Source organism: Arvicanthis niloticus, chromosome 7 (assembly GCF_011762505.2).
Source record: "Arvicanthis niloticus isolate mArvNil1 chromosome 7, mArvNil1.pat.X, whole genome shotgun sequence".
Lineage (NCBI taxonomy): Eukaryota > Metazoa > Chordata > Mammalia > Rodentia > Muridae > Arvicanthis > Arvicanthis niloticus.
In genome coordinates this window covers 3620792-3637693 of record NC_047664.1, presented here as the reverse complement: position 1 = coordinate 3637693, position 16902 = coordinate 3620792, and the positions used below count along the sequence as shown (strand labels likewise).

The following is a 16902-nucleotide window of genomic DNA, read 5'->3' as shown; positions in this document are numbered from 1 at the left end:
ACAAAAGGTACCTGGAGAAAATGGCTCCTATTTGGCTCCTTGTTTCCTTTATCTTATTAACACATGGTACCCTTTACAAACACTTGTGATATGAGCTAGGCCGAAGTATAAAAGGCAGATCAGCAATATCAAACATTTTCATTTTATTGTTAAAACATTGTCTCTACTATAGTGTTTCTAGCCATTAAAAATTCCAACATCAACTCCCATGGCTTTATAATCTATAAAGGAATCTGAATAACTTGGCTAGATAAGTCTTTCAGAAAATGGATCCTAAGTTCTGTTTATGATGAATGATTAAACTCTATTTGAAACTGGTATGTGCTACATCAACCAAGTAGGAAAATATCTCTTTACCTCTTCAGTGCAGTAAGAAATTAATATTATAATTCCTTTGAACACTAGAATCCAAGTTTTACAGGGCAAGATATAATTTTTTAAAGCTGATGTACATTGTCTAGAATAATGGCCTGTGGCACTGTGGGCATTGCTGCAGTGTAGGCATTGCTGCACTGTGGGCATTGCTGCACTGTGGGCATTGCTGCAGTGTGGGCATTGCTGCACTGTGGGCGTTGCTGCACTGTGGGCATTGCTGCACTGTGAGCATTGCTGCACTGTGGGCGTTGCTGCACTGTGGGCATTGCTGCACTGTGGGCGTTGCTGCACTGTGGGCGTTGCTGCACTGTGGGCATTGCTGCACTGTGGGCGTTGCTGCACTGTGGGCATTGCTGCACTGTGGGCGTACAATTTCTTATGAATAAATGCAGCCCCAAGGCCTTTAGCAGACCTCAAACTGCAGATGACGCTTTCCCGTCATGACTAAGCCCTTTCTGTGTGCTGTGGCTGTAACTCTCTGAGTCTGAGGTATGATGATCACATTAGCACCAACCTCTTTCTCTATTTTCACAGCATACTTTTTTTTTCATTCCTCATGGGAAATAGCTACCTTTTTAATTAAAAGTAGTACTTATGGCTTTTCTTTGGCATTTTTGGGACCGTTAGTGGGCGAGATTAAGTTACACTGAACAATACATGGATTTTCTTCTGCACAAGTGATGCACAGCAGGATAGTTGATCTGAAAGTCGAGTGAATAGAGGCACATGCAGCCCCGCTATCCTGGACAGAGAGGATCTGCAGCCCCAGGTAGGATGAAGCTGAACACAGGAAGATCTAATCACACTGCTGAGAGTTCTGTACCACTTAAAACACTTAGCATTTCTGTGATTTTTTTTCACTTCATATTTTTAAACCTTGATGGACCACAAGTAAGTAAGACCATGGATGAGGGTCAGGGACTGACTACTGCGGTACAGTGTTATAGTTAAATATCACACCACATCTGGCCCATGGAGTATAAAAGAAAGATGGTATGAGAACTGTTTCTTAAGAAGCATCTATAGGATGCAATTAAAGAAAGCTGAAGGAGTAGAAAGGTGAGCTGTATAATAACAAGTCACAGACGGGAAACAGTGCTGCTCCAGTCACTGCTGTCCACTGTCATGGGATATCCTCTTTGGCAAAAGAGGCAATTAGTAACCTGGCAAGTCACAGCACCTCAGTGGCACTTCCTTCATTACAGACAGTCCTCATAGTGACAGGAGAATGTGGAGTGCCCTCAGAATTCTCCTTGTGCCATGGTAACATCTAGGCACAATAAAAGCTCAATTGTTTACAACCTTATACTGGAGCCTTGAAACAAAAGTGTACGGTAGGGAGTATGGCCAACTTAAAGATGTGAGAACAAGTTTTACCATGTAACTTTGCCTCCGATTCCCCTTGTGTAATGTTGGCACTTAGAAGTGACCTTCCACGGAGACCACACCTCGCTTATCAAGCTTTGGTACCCATAGCTCTTCCTGTTGTTGGGCTAACTTGATGCTCATCAGTAGATGTGAACTCAGGGACCTAAACAATCACGTATTCATTCTGGGGAAAGGAATTCAGATTACCAATTAGCAAACGTGACTCCCCAGTGCAGCATGGTCAGGATTAGGAGTGCTTCCAGATCTAGAAGAGAGCCTTGTTCACACTAACTGGCTCCATGACTCCCCAAGGACAACAGGAAAGAGACTCGTCCTGGAGACCGTGCTGACACAGTTAAGTAGATCTTATTTTAGTCACATTTTTTTTTCTAGTTTAGAATGTTGACTGGCTCATGCAGACCAATCTTAACAATATAAACCTATATGCCATAGTCAATTCTGGCCTATTAGAATTAATGTACGCTAAGTTTTTTCTTTGTAAATGACTAATTTTGTAAGGGGTGGGTTTCATTTTGACGTCTCACACGTACACACTGTGCTCTCTTCTCACTCCTCCTCCTCCTCAGCTCTCTCTCCCACCCTCTCTGCCCCTCCCTGTCCCCCTCTTGCTGGTTCCCTTCCTTCTCTACCAATTTCTTTTCTCCAGTCACAGAGCCTATTACTCTCTCTTCCTCCCTGTTCCTCTCTTACAATCTACTTTTCATAAATTTCTATGTATGGAAAAGGGCTCATAACACAAATTCTTAAGGTGCCTTACCTTACACTTCTTGACATAAAAAGAATGAAATCAGCAAAGAAGTCAATCTGTATGGAGAGCGGACGAATTTCACGAGTTAGCGCTCACAGCAGCCCACGGCAAACTTTCCTGGCATTGTCACTTAAGTTTGAGAGTTGCAATTCATATTTATTCATTCAAATTCATATCTCCTTTGTAAATACATAGGAGTACTATAATACCAGAAATTGTTATGTGAAAATTTACTAACCACGTATATGACCAAAACCAACAGCACACCGTGATTGTCCTCTTGATGAGATTCTAATTCTCCTGCGGATTTTTTTTCTTCTAATTTTCAAGGTAGTGCATCATTTCCTATTAACCAACAATTAGCTGTAAGGGTGCTCATTACATGCAAACGGAAGTAGCTCTTGGATGTGGAGAATACGCTGAGAATCAGGCTTTATGGCTCATCTGACCCAGCGCAAAGACACCATAGACACCACGACCGAGGTGGAGGTGTGGGACAGCAGGACTGCGCAGGAGGTGAACAAGTCCTTATATCCTCCCGCGGTAGCCAACCCTTTCACTCACGCCACACACCTGAGTGCTTGGCGCTGGGCCTGCACCATCATCCTGGGGACTGTGCTGGTACCCGTGCGGGTGTCCTGTATTGTCTTCCTCCTCATCCTTCTCTGGCCAGTGGCCATACTCTCCGCCATTAACTTGCCTACTCAACCTACCAAACCCATGAGGAGTTGGAGGAAACATCTGATAAAGCCAGTGCTCATATTCTTGCTTCGTTTGGCGTTCTTTTTTGCTGGGTTCCTGGTTAAGGTCAAAGGAAAAAAGGCCACCAGAGAGGAGGCCCCCATCTTCGTCACGGCACCACACTCCACCTTCTTTGATGCAATCGCTGTTGTTGTGGCCGGGCTCCCTTCGGTGGTCTCTGATAGTCAGCATGTAAGGATCCCATTGGCTGGGAAATGTATCCTGTTAACTCAGCCTGTGCTTGTGCAACGAGAAGACCCTAATTCTAGAAAGACTACCCGGAATGAAATCCTCACGCGAGTGAAATCTAAAATGAAGTGGCCGCAGATTCTGATTTTTCCAGAAGGAGTGTGCACCAACCGCTCCTGTCTTGTTACTTTTAAACTAGGAGCCTTCTCCCCAGGTGTCCCTGTGCAGCCAGTGCTACTTAGGTACCCCAACACCCTGGACACAGTGACCTGGACTTGGCACGGATTCTCAGGCTTCCAGATATGTATGCTTACTCTGAGTCAGCCCTTCACTAGAGTGGAGGTCGAGTTCATGCCTGTTTATACCCCAAGTGAAGAAGAAAAGAAAGACCCCATCCTTTTTGCCAACACAGTCCGAATCAACATGGCAAATGCTTTGAAGTTGCCTGTAACGGATCACAGTTTCGAAGACTGCAAACTGATGATTTCTGCTGGTGCACTTCAACTACCCATGGAAGCTGGCTTGGTGGAATTTACAAAAATCAGCCAGAAATTGAAATTGGATTGGGACAATATTCACAAGCACTTGGACAGATACGCTTCGGTTGCAGTCTCCTCAAAAGGAGGCAAGATCGGAATTGAAGAGTTCTCACGTTATTTAAAACTCCCAATTTCAGAGCCCTTGAGACAGCTTTTTTCTCTCTTTGACAGGAATCAGGACGGCACCATAGACTTCAGAGAGTATGTGATAGGTCTAACTGTCCTGTGCAACCCCGCCAACACCGAGAAGATTCTGCAAATGTCATTTAAACTTTTCGATCTTGATGAGGACGGTTACATCACAGAACAGGAGTTGACGACTATGCTTCGGGCAGCTTTTGGAGTGCCAGACCTAGATGTTTCCACACTCTTCCAGCAGATGGCTGGCAAGGATTCAACTCAGGTTTCATACAGGACTTTCAGGAGGTTTGCCCTGAAGCATCCAGCATATGCCAAATTATTTCATTCATACATAGATCTCCAGACAGCCTATATATATTCATTACCAGGAGAGGCATAAACATTTCCCTAATATTAAGATGTTCGAGGCATCCTTAGAAACAGGAAAAGAACTTTTAGGTGGAAACGACAAACTAAATAAAAATTACCCTTTGAGGGAAAACTCAGTGGTTTTTACTCTAAGTAGCATGGATACTGTCTTGGAAAAAGCAACTTGGGGAGGAAAGGGCTTCCGTCTTTGAGGAAGCCAGGCCAAGCACTCAAGCAGAATTAGAGGTGGGAACCATTGACGGGTGCTCCCCATGGGTCACTCAGCATACTTTCTTATGCAACCCAGGACTACTTGCCCAGGGGAGGCACCATTCACAGTGGGTTGGGCCCCCTCACAGCAGTCAGCATTCAAGAAAATGTACCACAGACTTGTCCACAGGCTGGTCTGATGGAGACAATTCTTCAGTTGTGGTCCTTTCTTCTCAAATGGCCCTAGTTCGTGTCATGCTGACAGAAACTAACCAACACAGATATTATATTTAAAATAAGCTTGAAGAATTATAATACCCTTCCCTTCCTTAAGATAATGTTCACTGGGCACAATGGCATGTGTCTGTAGTCCCATCCACCCAGAAAATAAGAAGCAGAAACATGGCTTTACAACCTAGCAAATAGACTCAGACTTAAAAAGATTTACAGCTTGCCCTGAGATTTTCCTTTTCATTGATAATAAACTGTCCTTAAGCTCCTGTTTTCATTCTTAAATTACCTTAATATGAAATTAAGAACTCCAACAAGGGGACCCTGACTTCCCAGGTATCCTTTAACAGCTCTTTACTGGGACTCCCTAGGATTTCCAGCAACATTTCTTTCCTGCTTTTTAATTCTTTAATTGAGAGAAAGCATCAGAAGGATTCTATATCGTACTATAGAGATACTTGCTCAACCATGCTTGGTGCTGCTCTAGTCACAATAGCTAGGAAGTAGCATGAGTCTATATGGCCATCACTGGAAGAATGGATAATAAAAATGTATTGCACATATGTGTAAATGGGGTCATGGTAAAGAAAGGCTTTTATTGTGGTTAGGAAAGAGCGAGCGCAGGCAGAAACATCAGAGAAAGTCCAAAGCAGAGGATGAGAATAGCAAGGGTGGTGGTGGTGGGGGGAAATCTGTGCTTTTATAGAGAGGATGGATGGGTATCCTGGAGGATAGAACCCTGTGAGTTGTAATAGCCTGGAAGCTAGCACAGTGGAGGGAGAGAGGTTGTGTGTGTGTGGGGGGGTGGCGGCTAGTATAGACACTGAAATTTATACTGGGTACTTGTGAATAGGAAACTGTAGGAGCTTAGTTAGCATGGATTTTGATCTGCTGATGAAAGAAAATTTTGAAATAGGCCCAAACTAATAAGAATAGCAGGGCCCTGTGATTCCTTTCCCCTAACCTAAATAGTTAAAAATGCCTGTCAGCAGGTTTGGGGCCAGTTAATTAGTTACAGAGGATTTGGAGTTACAGGATAAAGGCCTGTTGAATCATCCAAGGAACTGGCTGGCCATGAAAAATAAAAAAAAAAAAAATAAACAAGGACATCCTTAAAAGAACAGAGATATGTCCAAATGAGTAATGGGCCATCTGGTGTTCTTCCACCCTTCCCCCTTTTGGGCCCACCACAGCCTGCTGATGTTCAAAAATGTAAAGCAACCAATCATGTGTACCCGAGTGAAAATCTCCCACATCCCCACCCCTTGCCTATAAATGCCTTAATCCTTTGAGCCTCGGGGTCAGCTCCTCTGTCTCCTGAGTGAGATACATGCTGACCCAGAGCTCTGATATTAAACTGCCTCATATGTTTGCATCAAGCTGTTCTCTTGTGAGTCCTTGGGTGTGCGATGTCCTGAGACTTGAGTGGGGATTTCCCTTTGGGGATCTTTTACTGATAGGGGTGCCACAGGTGTATGTCAATAGAGAACCATTGTGTCATTCTACCAGAGGATATGGAAATGACTCCTTTTTTGCATACAAGGAATCTGGTTCACAACTTCCTGAGAAATAGTTAATCTAACTGACAGAAATATTTCTACAGTCCAGCTTGAGCTGAGCTTAGACTGAATTTTGGACCAACCCAGGGGTCTGCCCTTTTGGGGTGTTTTAGGGTACCCTTTGGACCTGACAATACATAATGGAAATTTATTTAGCTGTAAAGAAAAGAAATGAAATGACTTAACTTGCATGTAAATGCATGGAATTGGGAGATCTATATGGAGCTCACTTGGGTGCAGAAATAAAAACACTTCATAAATGGATGGCATGATATGGGTAAGGGGAAGGTTTTTATTACAAAAATGTGAGAGAAGCATCTGGAAGACTCTAGAGCAGAGAGAGAAAGTAGCAGATTGAACATGATGGCAGACTGGAACTGGCCTTTCGAGAAGAGCAGAGATAGATAGATAGATAGATAGATAGATAGATAGATAGATAGATAGATAGATATTGACAGACAGACAGCAGAAGAGCAGAGGGAGGGAGGGAAGGAAGAAGAAGGAAAAAGGGAGTGAAGGAAGGAGGGGGAAGAACATAGCAAAATTAGCAGGATTATAAGGAGAACAAGGTAAGCCCAGAGACACTTATTGTTGTGAAGGAGGTAAGAAGGGCAGCATGCTAACATGAACTCTGAAATGTGTAACAGGTACTTGTGATACTGAGGGAGCCTGGAGGCAAGCATGACCTTTGGAATGCTAACACACACCACAAATAGCTCCTTTGGTAAAAAGGGATTGGCTTCATAAATTCCCAAGGAATGCTGGATTCTTATCTAACCACCAGAATTTGGAGAGATGGAATTTCTTTTGGACTCAACACACTGCACATTTGCACTAATAAAAGCAGATCCTAGCTTGGAATCTTCAGAGTCACATGTTCAAGTTAGAATACCCATAAAAGCCTTACAACTTAAGAAGGAATATTGGGGTGAGGAAGCCCTTAAAAAAAAAGGCAGATAACTTAATGGTTGTGATATGAAACCAGCTGGGCAGGGGAGTTAAGCAGTCATGAAGACAGGGAGCTGTGAGAGGGTTAACCTTAAGGTTTTCTTAATCAAAACCATTTGTTCCTCAAAGCTAAGCTCTAGGTGTCATGAGCATAGTAAAAAAAAAAACAAACAAACAAACAAACAAAATGTGCATTTTAGATTTGTAAAAATAGCTTGGCCAGGAATTCCACTACTCTCAAGGCTGCACATGATAACCAAAAACAGTGGCATCACTTAAGATAATCAGTCACAGGCCTAGAATTCCCATGACATCAGTAGATAGTATATAAACAGAGACTAAGAGCAATGCTTTGCTCTGCACTTCTGGAGAGATGTCACCTTGATCTCTGCCTTGTGGCTGGAGAGTCTCTCTCTCTGTCTCCCAGGATCCTGACCCTCAAATCAAAGACTACTGTTAGAGTAGTCTAAGACAGGTTGACTCTGTGACAGGCTTCAAATTAGGAGTCTAGGAGACAAGGTCTAAGAACTGGGCAAATCCAGGCAAATCAGTTACTAGAAAAAACTCCAGGCTTCAGGCAGCTAGTCAGAAACTGCCCAGCCGTCAAAAGGTGACTAGCCACATGGCCGGAAGCAAGAGCAATGGGTAGTCAACAGTTTCCAGTCTCCACCCAGTAACAGAATATTCTTAAGAGATGGATCAAGACGAAGGTCACCTACCCCAGAATCCCCTAATGTGCTTTAAATCGGGCCTGCGAGCTCAGTTGATTGTCTCTCTGTCTTGGTAATGGGAGACCTCAGCATGCTGGACTTCTGCAAAATAAAACACTCTTTGTGTTTACATACTATCTGAGTCCTGGTTATCATCTGCGAATCATGGACTCTTACATAACCTTCAGCTAACCATGGGAATTTAGAGTGTGAACCTTGTGTGATGACCCTCAGCATACTAAAATATAACTTGTGTTATACAACTATGCCTATCTACCTCCTTGCTCACGACATTAACACTCACTACTGGAAAACTCTGGTGACACTCCCTACCCCATCTTTCCTAGATAAAGAGGGCAGAGGATGCAGACACTCCAGGAAGAGACATACAAAAGCTACTCGCATTTATTTCAAGCCACTTCTCCATAACACTTATTAAGCGGTTGACTAACACCAACCAGTAAGAAGAAAGAAAGGTATAAAGCTCTGGAGATGTTCTCCTTCCAGGAGATTAGGAGGGTGTTAGTAGACTGATGTAAACAGAGCGAGTGCGCCTGCGCAGCATCGCCCGGTCACGTGGCTGCGGGCTTTCAGTCCTAGCGCGCGGTGCCGGGTCCGCGGTGTTTAGGGACCCGCTGCAAACTAGGTGGGGCGGGAATTTTCTTTCCGGGGCGGACCCCGCGGCGCGTTGCTGGGCTCGGGAACGCCCCCCGTCCCGGGCCCGCGCGGCCTGGCACCCGGGCTCTGCGGCTGACATGGCCCACTGTGGAGCGGGCGGCGCGGCCCCGGCGGGTCTTCTGAGGTCCCCGGGGCTTGGCAGGAAGGGGCTGCCCAGGAAGGGGCCCGGGGAGCGGCGCCGGCTGAAGGCGGTGGTGTCGGAGCAGCTCAGCCGGGACGTGCTCAGGTAGGAGGCGGGAGCAGCGTTGCTCACTCCCTCCCCGCCTCGCTCCAGTCCTGAGGCGCCTGCGAGTGCTCGCTGGGCGCCTCCCTCCCAAGGAAGCTCAGTCCGATCCAAGGAACCAGTCTCGCCGCACTCAGAAGGAGGACAAAAAATTAGACCTACACCATGCGTAGCAATCAGTTTTTCTAAGACTCACACACACCGGTAGTGGCTGGTACTGAGTTCGGGCTGCGTCCAGACCCTGAAACGCACACCATGTCTTTAAAAAGTTGTAAGAAAAATTATTCAATTAGGAAAACGAGCGTTTACTTGTAATGAAGGACAGAACAGTGTGCCTTATCTAACGGGACAGCTCAGGGTCACAAATACCATTAAGTCCTGGTCTGCCATTAAGTCCCCTATGCTCTAAGCAGGGGAAGCATAATTCTGACAGGTGAGCAAGATGAACCCGGCCATTAACTGGAGTGTGTGTGGGGGTTGGGGGACGGCAACCATACTGGTGTAGTGAAAATAATTCTGGCAATATCTCTGCTGTGCAAACACCCCATTCACCCAAGTGATTCTCAGACTCCTGTCTCTTTAAATTGTTGAAAGTGCAGATTGGGGCTGGGACTCCATTTAAGGATGACAGCGTATATGGAAATGCATTTCCTAAGGTGTGTATAAGTTAGTAAAAATGTATTCAAGGCCAGCTCTTCCTTAGGCATTAATTAGCTACACCCAGACTCGTGATAAGTGTGGGAGTGATTTCTTACTGGGAATGCATATCATTTCTATAATAGTGTAGGTGACGAGAACCAAACTCAGGTCCTCTGCAAGAGCAATATGTGCTGCTAACCTCCAAATCATTTTACTGACTTTCCCCCCCACAACCCCCCCCTCCCCCCAGACAGGGTTTCTCTGTGTAGCCCTAGCTGTCCTGGAACTCACTCTGTAGACCAGGCTGGCCTCGAACTCAGAAATCCTCTGCCTGCCTCTGCCTCCCAAGTGCTGGGATTAAAGGTGTGCGCCACCACTGCCTGGCCATTTTACTGACCCTTATTGTACAAAACTTTCTTTTGCTTATGTGGGTTTTGTTGTTGTTTGTTTTCACAATGTAGCCCTGGTTGTCCTGAAACTCTGTAGACCAGGATCACGGATCAGTGTGCCTCTGCCTGTCATTAGAGGCATACGCCACAACACCTAGCTTTATTCTTCAACTCTTACTGTGAACAACTGTGGAAATTTGGGGATCTTCACGTTGGGTTCATATGTTTATGAGAAAAACTGAGGTCTTCTTTATAGTCATCATAATCTCATTAATAATTTAAAAAACGGACTCAATAGGCAAGCTACATATCTTGGCAGCTTCCTGGAAGCGTGGGGAAGAGAAAGCCATGCCTTTAATGTCCTGGTCTGAGAAAGCTGCTAGGCTCCCCAGTGGAGAACAGGTGCTGTGTGATATGTGAGGTATTTCCAAAGAACAGTGAGAAAGTCCAGAGTGTGTGGGCCAGTGTCTAAAAGAAAAGGATAGAAAGAAGAAAAACTCATGCCTTGAGTTAGGACTCAGAAAAGCAGTCAAAGGAGCCCACTTGTTGGAGGTGACTACTCACAGTTTATAGCCAATTTAAAGTATTTATTCCTATTGGCTGTAATTCCTTTTTTTTTTTTTTTCTTGTTTTGTTTTGTTTTTCGAGACAGGGTTTCTCTGTGTAGCCCTGGCTGTCCTGGAACTCACTCTGTAGACCAGGTTGGCCTCAAACTCAGAAATCCGCCTGCCTCTGCCTCCCAAGTGCTGGAATTAAAGGCGAGCGCCACCACTGCCCTGCTGGCTGTAATTCTTTAAGGGATTTTTGTGTTCCCTCTTTAAGAGCGTCTACCTGTTTACCTGTGTTCTCCTGTATTTCTTTCAGGGAGTTACTTATGTCCTTCTTGAAGTCCTCTATCATCATCATGAGATGTGACTGTAAATCAGAGTCTTGCTTTTCTGGTGTGTTGGGGTATCCAGGGCTCACTGTGGTGGGAGAACTAGATTCTGATGATACCAGATAGCCTTGGTTTCTGTTGCCTATGTTCTTGCCCTTGCCTCTCGACATCTGGATATCTCTGGTGTTAGCTGGTCTTGCTGTCTCTGACTGTGGCTTGTCCCTCCTGCAAGCCTGTGTGTCAGCACTCCTGAGAGACCAGTTCTCTCGGGAGGGATTTGGGTATGAAGAGCTCTGGCACGGGGTCAGCTCCGGGCACAGGTGAAAACTGGAAGGATCCTGTCCCCAGCTGTTCCTGATTCCTGTCCTGATGACTCTGGGCTGGTCTCTCTTGGGCCAGAAATTTGAGCAGAAGTGGTGGTGTTCCCTATGCCCACAGGTGTGTCAGCACTCCTGGGAGACCAGATCTCTCCTGGCGGTATCTGGGTTTGGAGCGCTGTGGCACAGGATCAGCTCTGGGCGCAGATGGAAACCAGAAGGATCCTGTCAGCTGGATTCTTTTGACCTTAGATTTCTACAATAGAGTTGGGTAATTTTTTTTGTGGGATTCTCTATAAGGAGAGCAAATTCTAGTTAAACCTGAAATGGCCTCAGCAAGAATACGAGATGGAGGAGCCTTTGTACTGTCTTGCTCTGTCTGTCACACTGAAGGATGGGCTTCTGGGGAGGAAAAGTATATTATCTCATTAATATTCCTTCTTGGGGGGGTACTCTTAGAAGTATCATTTGCTACCTGGATTATCATACAATTTCTCTGCAGAAGTTACCTTACTTAATTAACTAGCATATGACGTTAACTTTGGCTTGTTATACAGTCCAGTTAAGATGAGATTAAAGTATTGAGATTTATGATAAAAACCAAGGTTATATAAATAGATTTGACTCTGTTCTGGTTAGTTTTATGTCAACCTGACACAAGTTACAGTCATAGGAAAGAAACTCAATTGAGAAAGTGCATCCCCAAGATCCAGCTATAAACATTTCTTAATTAGTGATTGATGGGGAAGGGTTCAGCCCATTGTGGGTGGTACTACCCTGGGCTGGTGGTCCTGGGCTCTATAAAACAGGCTGAACAAGCCAGTAAGCAGCACCCTCCATGGCCTCTGCATCAGCTCCTGCCTCCAGGTTTCTGTCCTGGTTGAGTTCCTGTGTTCATTGCTTTTTAATCCATGGAACTGTGTTCCGAGCCCCTCCGTGTCCCCTTCGCCCGCGAAAGAGACATGTGAGGCAGTGTTTGGGTGGTTACCACAGCAAGGCTTTATTCTTGTATCAGCAGAAGCGGAAAAAACCCCAAGCCCGGAAAAGGCACTGCTATATGTACCCTAGAGTGGCGTGTTCAATTCTGATTGGCTGTTCACTCATTACCCATAATACTCCCCGGGATGGGCAGTGACTTTGGCGTGCTTTTGCCTTTTGCACCTGCGCAGTAAGTTGTTTACTAGTGGGAGCAAAGGATGCCCGAGCCATCTTGTAATGGCGAATGCTATCATGCTCACCGCGGCTCCTAACATCCCCCCCCCCTATCAATTTTATTAAGATGGAATAGCCTTTTGCCTATCAAGCGAGGCACCAACTCAGTGAGGGAAAGCAGAGGCCTGATCCCCTGTGCAAAATGAGATATTGTAATGGGTTTCTTCTCTTGTCGTTGTGCAACGAGTAATACTTCCCATACCCATCTCGATGCCTTTTGACGGGGAAAGGGAGCCTCCACCCTGGGGCGCCACCAGGAGAGGAGGTTTCTTGGCATCAAACCTTTGTGCAATCAGGCATACTTTTGGGAAATCTATCTACACTCGTGGAACATTCCCTGTCGAGTACCCACTCACAACACCTCTACATATTCAGGTACCACAGTTATTCAGGCAAGGGCTGGCTAGACTTAGACCTCTCATCGATCCAGTGCAATGGGTGAACCCTTGGGGTGCATCGACTGAGGGTCTCAGTCATCAGCTACTTTCTTAGCCTAGATAGCCAAATTTCAGGGGAAGATGCTTGCTCAAGGCTACGAGTGCTTGGGTGATAGCGACCTTGTCACATTTTTGTTGGGCTCTGAGCTTGCAGACCAATCATAACATGAACACCAATCCACAACATAGGGCTGCACCAAACAGACCTATCCCCACCCTTTAAGAAAGAAAGAAAAGGCAGAGGTAAGCCAAGAAGTAAAATTGTCAGGGGTAATGGGGTCCACTCGTGTTCCATTAAGGCTCGAAATCCGGATCTGCAATTGCTGCTGCATCTGGTCCAGCTCCCTAGTCCACTTCCCTTGTAAATAAACAGAAAGATTATGGCTTTGAATAAATGTATCATTCATAAATCTCAGAGGTGTAATACATATATGTGGGGTTGCTGACATGCAGCTCATTTGAACCACATCCGTGAGCTGCTCCACATGGGCTTGGAGCAAATCAACTCTCTGATTGACTAACAGAATGTCTGATGCCAGGTGTGCATCCACTTTCTGTGGAGTGGTCAAAGTCTCAGAAGTCCTTTCTGAAATTTGATTAACAACAGTAGCTGCTGTAACTTGATTAGCCAAGGCTGTGCCAGCTGTCACAGCTGCAGCTGCAGAGATGGTAATAGCAGTGATAATGGCTGCAGTTATATCAAAATCTCTCTTCTGTCGAAATCAAGTCAAGGTCCCAGACGTCTGAATGAGGATAGGGATCCATAGTGGTATACTGGCTATTAGGGCCTGCTTATAGACAAGAGCAGACCAGCACTGGGACATAAAGCAAGTTACATTGGTACAAGTTAGCAGAAGCGGCGCCTTTTAAGAAGGCAAGGGCATAGGTTTTGGAAAAGCAGATAGGATAGCCATCTAAATTCACTATATATACTAGGAACCCGATTTAGGAGAGTCCAAATGAGAACTGAGAGCGTCTGCAGATGAATCCTTCGGGGGGTCATTTTCAGGAACCGCGAGTTGCCGCGTCAGTCGCTCTGGCAGCCAAAATGGGTTGTTTTCTTCCTGTGGAAAAACACAAACCGCTCCCCAGGATCTTATTAAAATAAGATCCGGGCCTTTCCAATGACCAGTCAAAACATCTTTCCATTTTATCATTTCTTTTGGCCTAGTTGGTTCTAGGCAATGGCGATCAGCCACAGTGTTGCCCTGACTGTCCAAATTCAAAAAGTTGAGGGTAAAAAGTGCCAGAGAAACAGTAGCTCATGGCACCGTGGGCAGAGCTTCCTCAACTTCTCCTTTTTGTTTTATCAAATAAGTTTTAAGGGTAAGATGAGCATGCTCAATGATGCCCTGTCCCTGAGGGTTGTAAGGAAGACCCATCAGGTGTGTCACCTCCATATGGCGACAAAATTGTTGAAATTTTTTAGAAGCGTAGGCTGGTCCATTGTCAGTTTTAAGGATTTTAGGCTTTCCCCAGGCACTCCAAGCCTCGAGACAATGTTGAATAACATGGGCCGCCTTTTCTCTGGTCAATGGAGAGGCGAACATAACTCCAGAACAGGTATCAATGGAGACATGCAAATATTGTAATTTGCCAAAGAATGGGATGTGAGTAACATCCATTTGCCAGATCTGTAATGGCCTAATTCCCCGAGGGTTAATTCCTGTATGGGGAACAGGTAGGAATTGACAGCAGTTTTGGCATTGAGTCATGATATCTCTAGCCTCCTTTCTAGTAATGTTAAATCAACATCATAGTGTCTCAGCTGTCACATGAAACCTTTTATGAAAGGCTTTACCCAAATCTAATTTTGGCGAAAGGGCAATTGCAGTCAACTTTGTGGCTCAATCTGCCAGGTCATTTCCACGGGACATAGGTCCCAGTAAGCCTGAATGAGCCCTAATATGAGTTATAAAGACAGGGAATCTTCACTTAGCCAGGGTAAGCTGAATCTTTTGCAAAACTTCTACAAGTCTGCTAGATGTCTTAATCAACCCAGCAACTTCTAATGCTTTTACTGCATTAACCACATAGAAGGAATCTGAAACAATATTTAAGGGACCTGGAAAGATTTCCAGAACCTCTGACACCACTAAACATTCCACAATTTGAGGTGAGGTTTCATGGTATTGTTTGGATGTAACCTTATTATTAACCACATAGGCACCCACTCCTGTTTTTGACCTGTCCTTATAAACTACCATTCCATCTGGGAGTGGCTCCTGAGACACAATATGTGGAAATATGATAGCTTGAGTTAAGGCAAATTGTAAGATGGGATGCTTAGGATAATGATTATCTATTTGACCATTGAAGGAAGTAACCAGCACTGCCCAAACATCAGAGGTCGCCGTTAGTATTTGGACTTGATGGGCAGTATAAGGCACTATCAAAACCTTAGGCTCCCTTCCAAAATGGGTAACGGCTGCTTTTAGTCCACGAAGGGCAAGCTGAGCGACTGAATCTGGATACCTTTCAATAATCTTTGCGGGAGAAGCATTGGGATGAATCCATAACAAGGGCCCCTCCTGCCATAATACAGCAGTTGGTAAGTGTCTAGTTTTAAAAACACATAAGTCAAAGGTTTTGGTTTCACCTATGCGTTTCAACTGGGCATCTTGTAAAGCATTTTCTACTACTTGCAGAGCACGGCTCGCAGCCGGTCTTAAGGCCCTCGGTGAGGAAATATGAGCATCCCCTTCCAAAATATCAAATAAAGCTTTCAGCTCAGCCAAGGGCATTTTTAAAAATGGTCTTAACCAATTTATATCATCTAATAATGTCTGAAAACCATTCAAGGTATGTAAATGGTCTCTACGAATCTCTAATTTCTGAGGAATTATCTTTTCTGGATAGATAACCATCCCTAAAAAGGAGCCAATTTCTGGAAATTGAACCTTCTCAGTAGCAACATGTAGACCCCACTGTTCCAAGGTGTTTAATAATAAGGGGTATGAGGTCTGTAAAGTACTTAAATCCTTATGACACATAATAATGTCATTTGTGTAATGGGACAGCAGCACCAAGGGGAATTGTTTCTTAATTGGCTCGAGGGCCATTTGTACATACAGCTGACATATAGTGGGGCTGTTGGCCATGCCCTGAGGCAGAACTTTTCACTGATATCTTTTATCAGGTTCAAAATGATTAATAGTAGGTAGTGTAAATGCAAATCTTGGTCTATCTTGTGGACACAAAGGAATAGAGAAAAAACAATCTTTAATATCTATAATTATGATTTTCCACTGCTTAGGCAAGGCAGAGAGTAAAGGCAAGCCTCGTTGCACAGAGCCAAATAGTCGCATCTGTGCATTGATGGCTCTTAAATCATGTAAAAGTCTCCACTTTCCGGATTTCTTTTTAATGACAAATATGGGTGTATTCCAGGGAGAGGTAGAAGGTTCTAGATGACCGAGCTGCACTTGTTCTTTAATAAGTTTTGTAGCAGCTTCCAATTTTTCAGAGGATAGGGACTACTGAGGAACCCACACAGCCTCCTCTGTGAGCCAGGGTATGGGCATAGAACCCTCAATGGCAACTAGGGAAAACCCAGGCCTTGTCTTCCTGTGTTTGATTCTTGTGAGACAGGATCTAACCTTCCTTGTTCGTTCCTGCCGAGACCCTTCCCTTCTTTAAATCCCATGCTCTTCATAATGTTTATAGCTTGTGGGGAGTATTCACTAGTCAGAACTAGCCCTAGGTCTTGTAAAATGTCTCTTCCCCAGAGATTGACAGGGAGAGGAAGCACATAAGGTATAAAACTTCCTGTTTGACCCTCTGGTGCCTGCCAAGTCAACGAGCGAGAACTGACTGCGGGACTGGCCTCGCATCCCAATCCTTGTAGGGAGTGGGACGATCTTTTTACAGGCCATGCCTTGGGCCACCAATTAGAAGAAATAATACTTTTATCCACTCCCGAATCCAGAATTCCAGTAAAGTTCTTCCCCTCTATTGCTAACTGTAAGGTGGGTCTAGTTTTAAGGTCAACCACCAGATGAG

General features: G+C 44.9%; 2 protein-coding genes across 4 annotated transcripts in view; both read left to right on the top strand.

Moving 5' to 3' along the window:
- Window positions 1-90: 90 nt before the first annotated feature.
- LOC117713109 (lysophosphatidylcholine acyltransferase 2B) lies at window positions 91-4607 on the top strand. Its single transcript, XM_034509424.2, has 2 exons — window positions 91-2097; window positions 2843-4607. The coding sequence occupies exon 2, from the start codon at window positions 2948-2950 to the stop codon at window positions 4499-4501; it is 1554 nt and encodes a 517-aa protein (XP_034365315.1). The 5' UTR covers window positions 91-2097; window positions 2843-2947; the 3' UTR covers window positions 4502-4607.
- Window positions 4608-8735: 4128 nt separating this feature from the next.
- Window positions 8736-16902, top strand: part of Btbd8 (BTB domain containing 8) — an 82555-nt gene continuing 74388 nt past the window's right edge. For 2 of the 3 annotated variants that reach the window (XM_034508592.2, XM_034508591.2), the window contains exon 1: window positions 8736-9032. In XM_034508592.2, the coding sequence (XP_034364483.1) occupies window positions 8884-9032 (149 nt within the window). In that variant the 5' untranslated portion in view covers window positions 8736-8883. The remainder of the gene's footprint in view (window positions 9033-16902) is intronic. The other variant, XM_076937795.1, reaches the window with a different exon arrangement.

Bases quoted from the DNA above. Each gene is read 5' to 3' on its own strand.
- LOC117713109 (XM_034509424.2), top strand. From the start codon at position 2,948: ATGGCTCATCTGACCCAGCGCAAAGACACCATAGACACCACGACCGAG.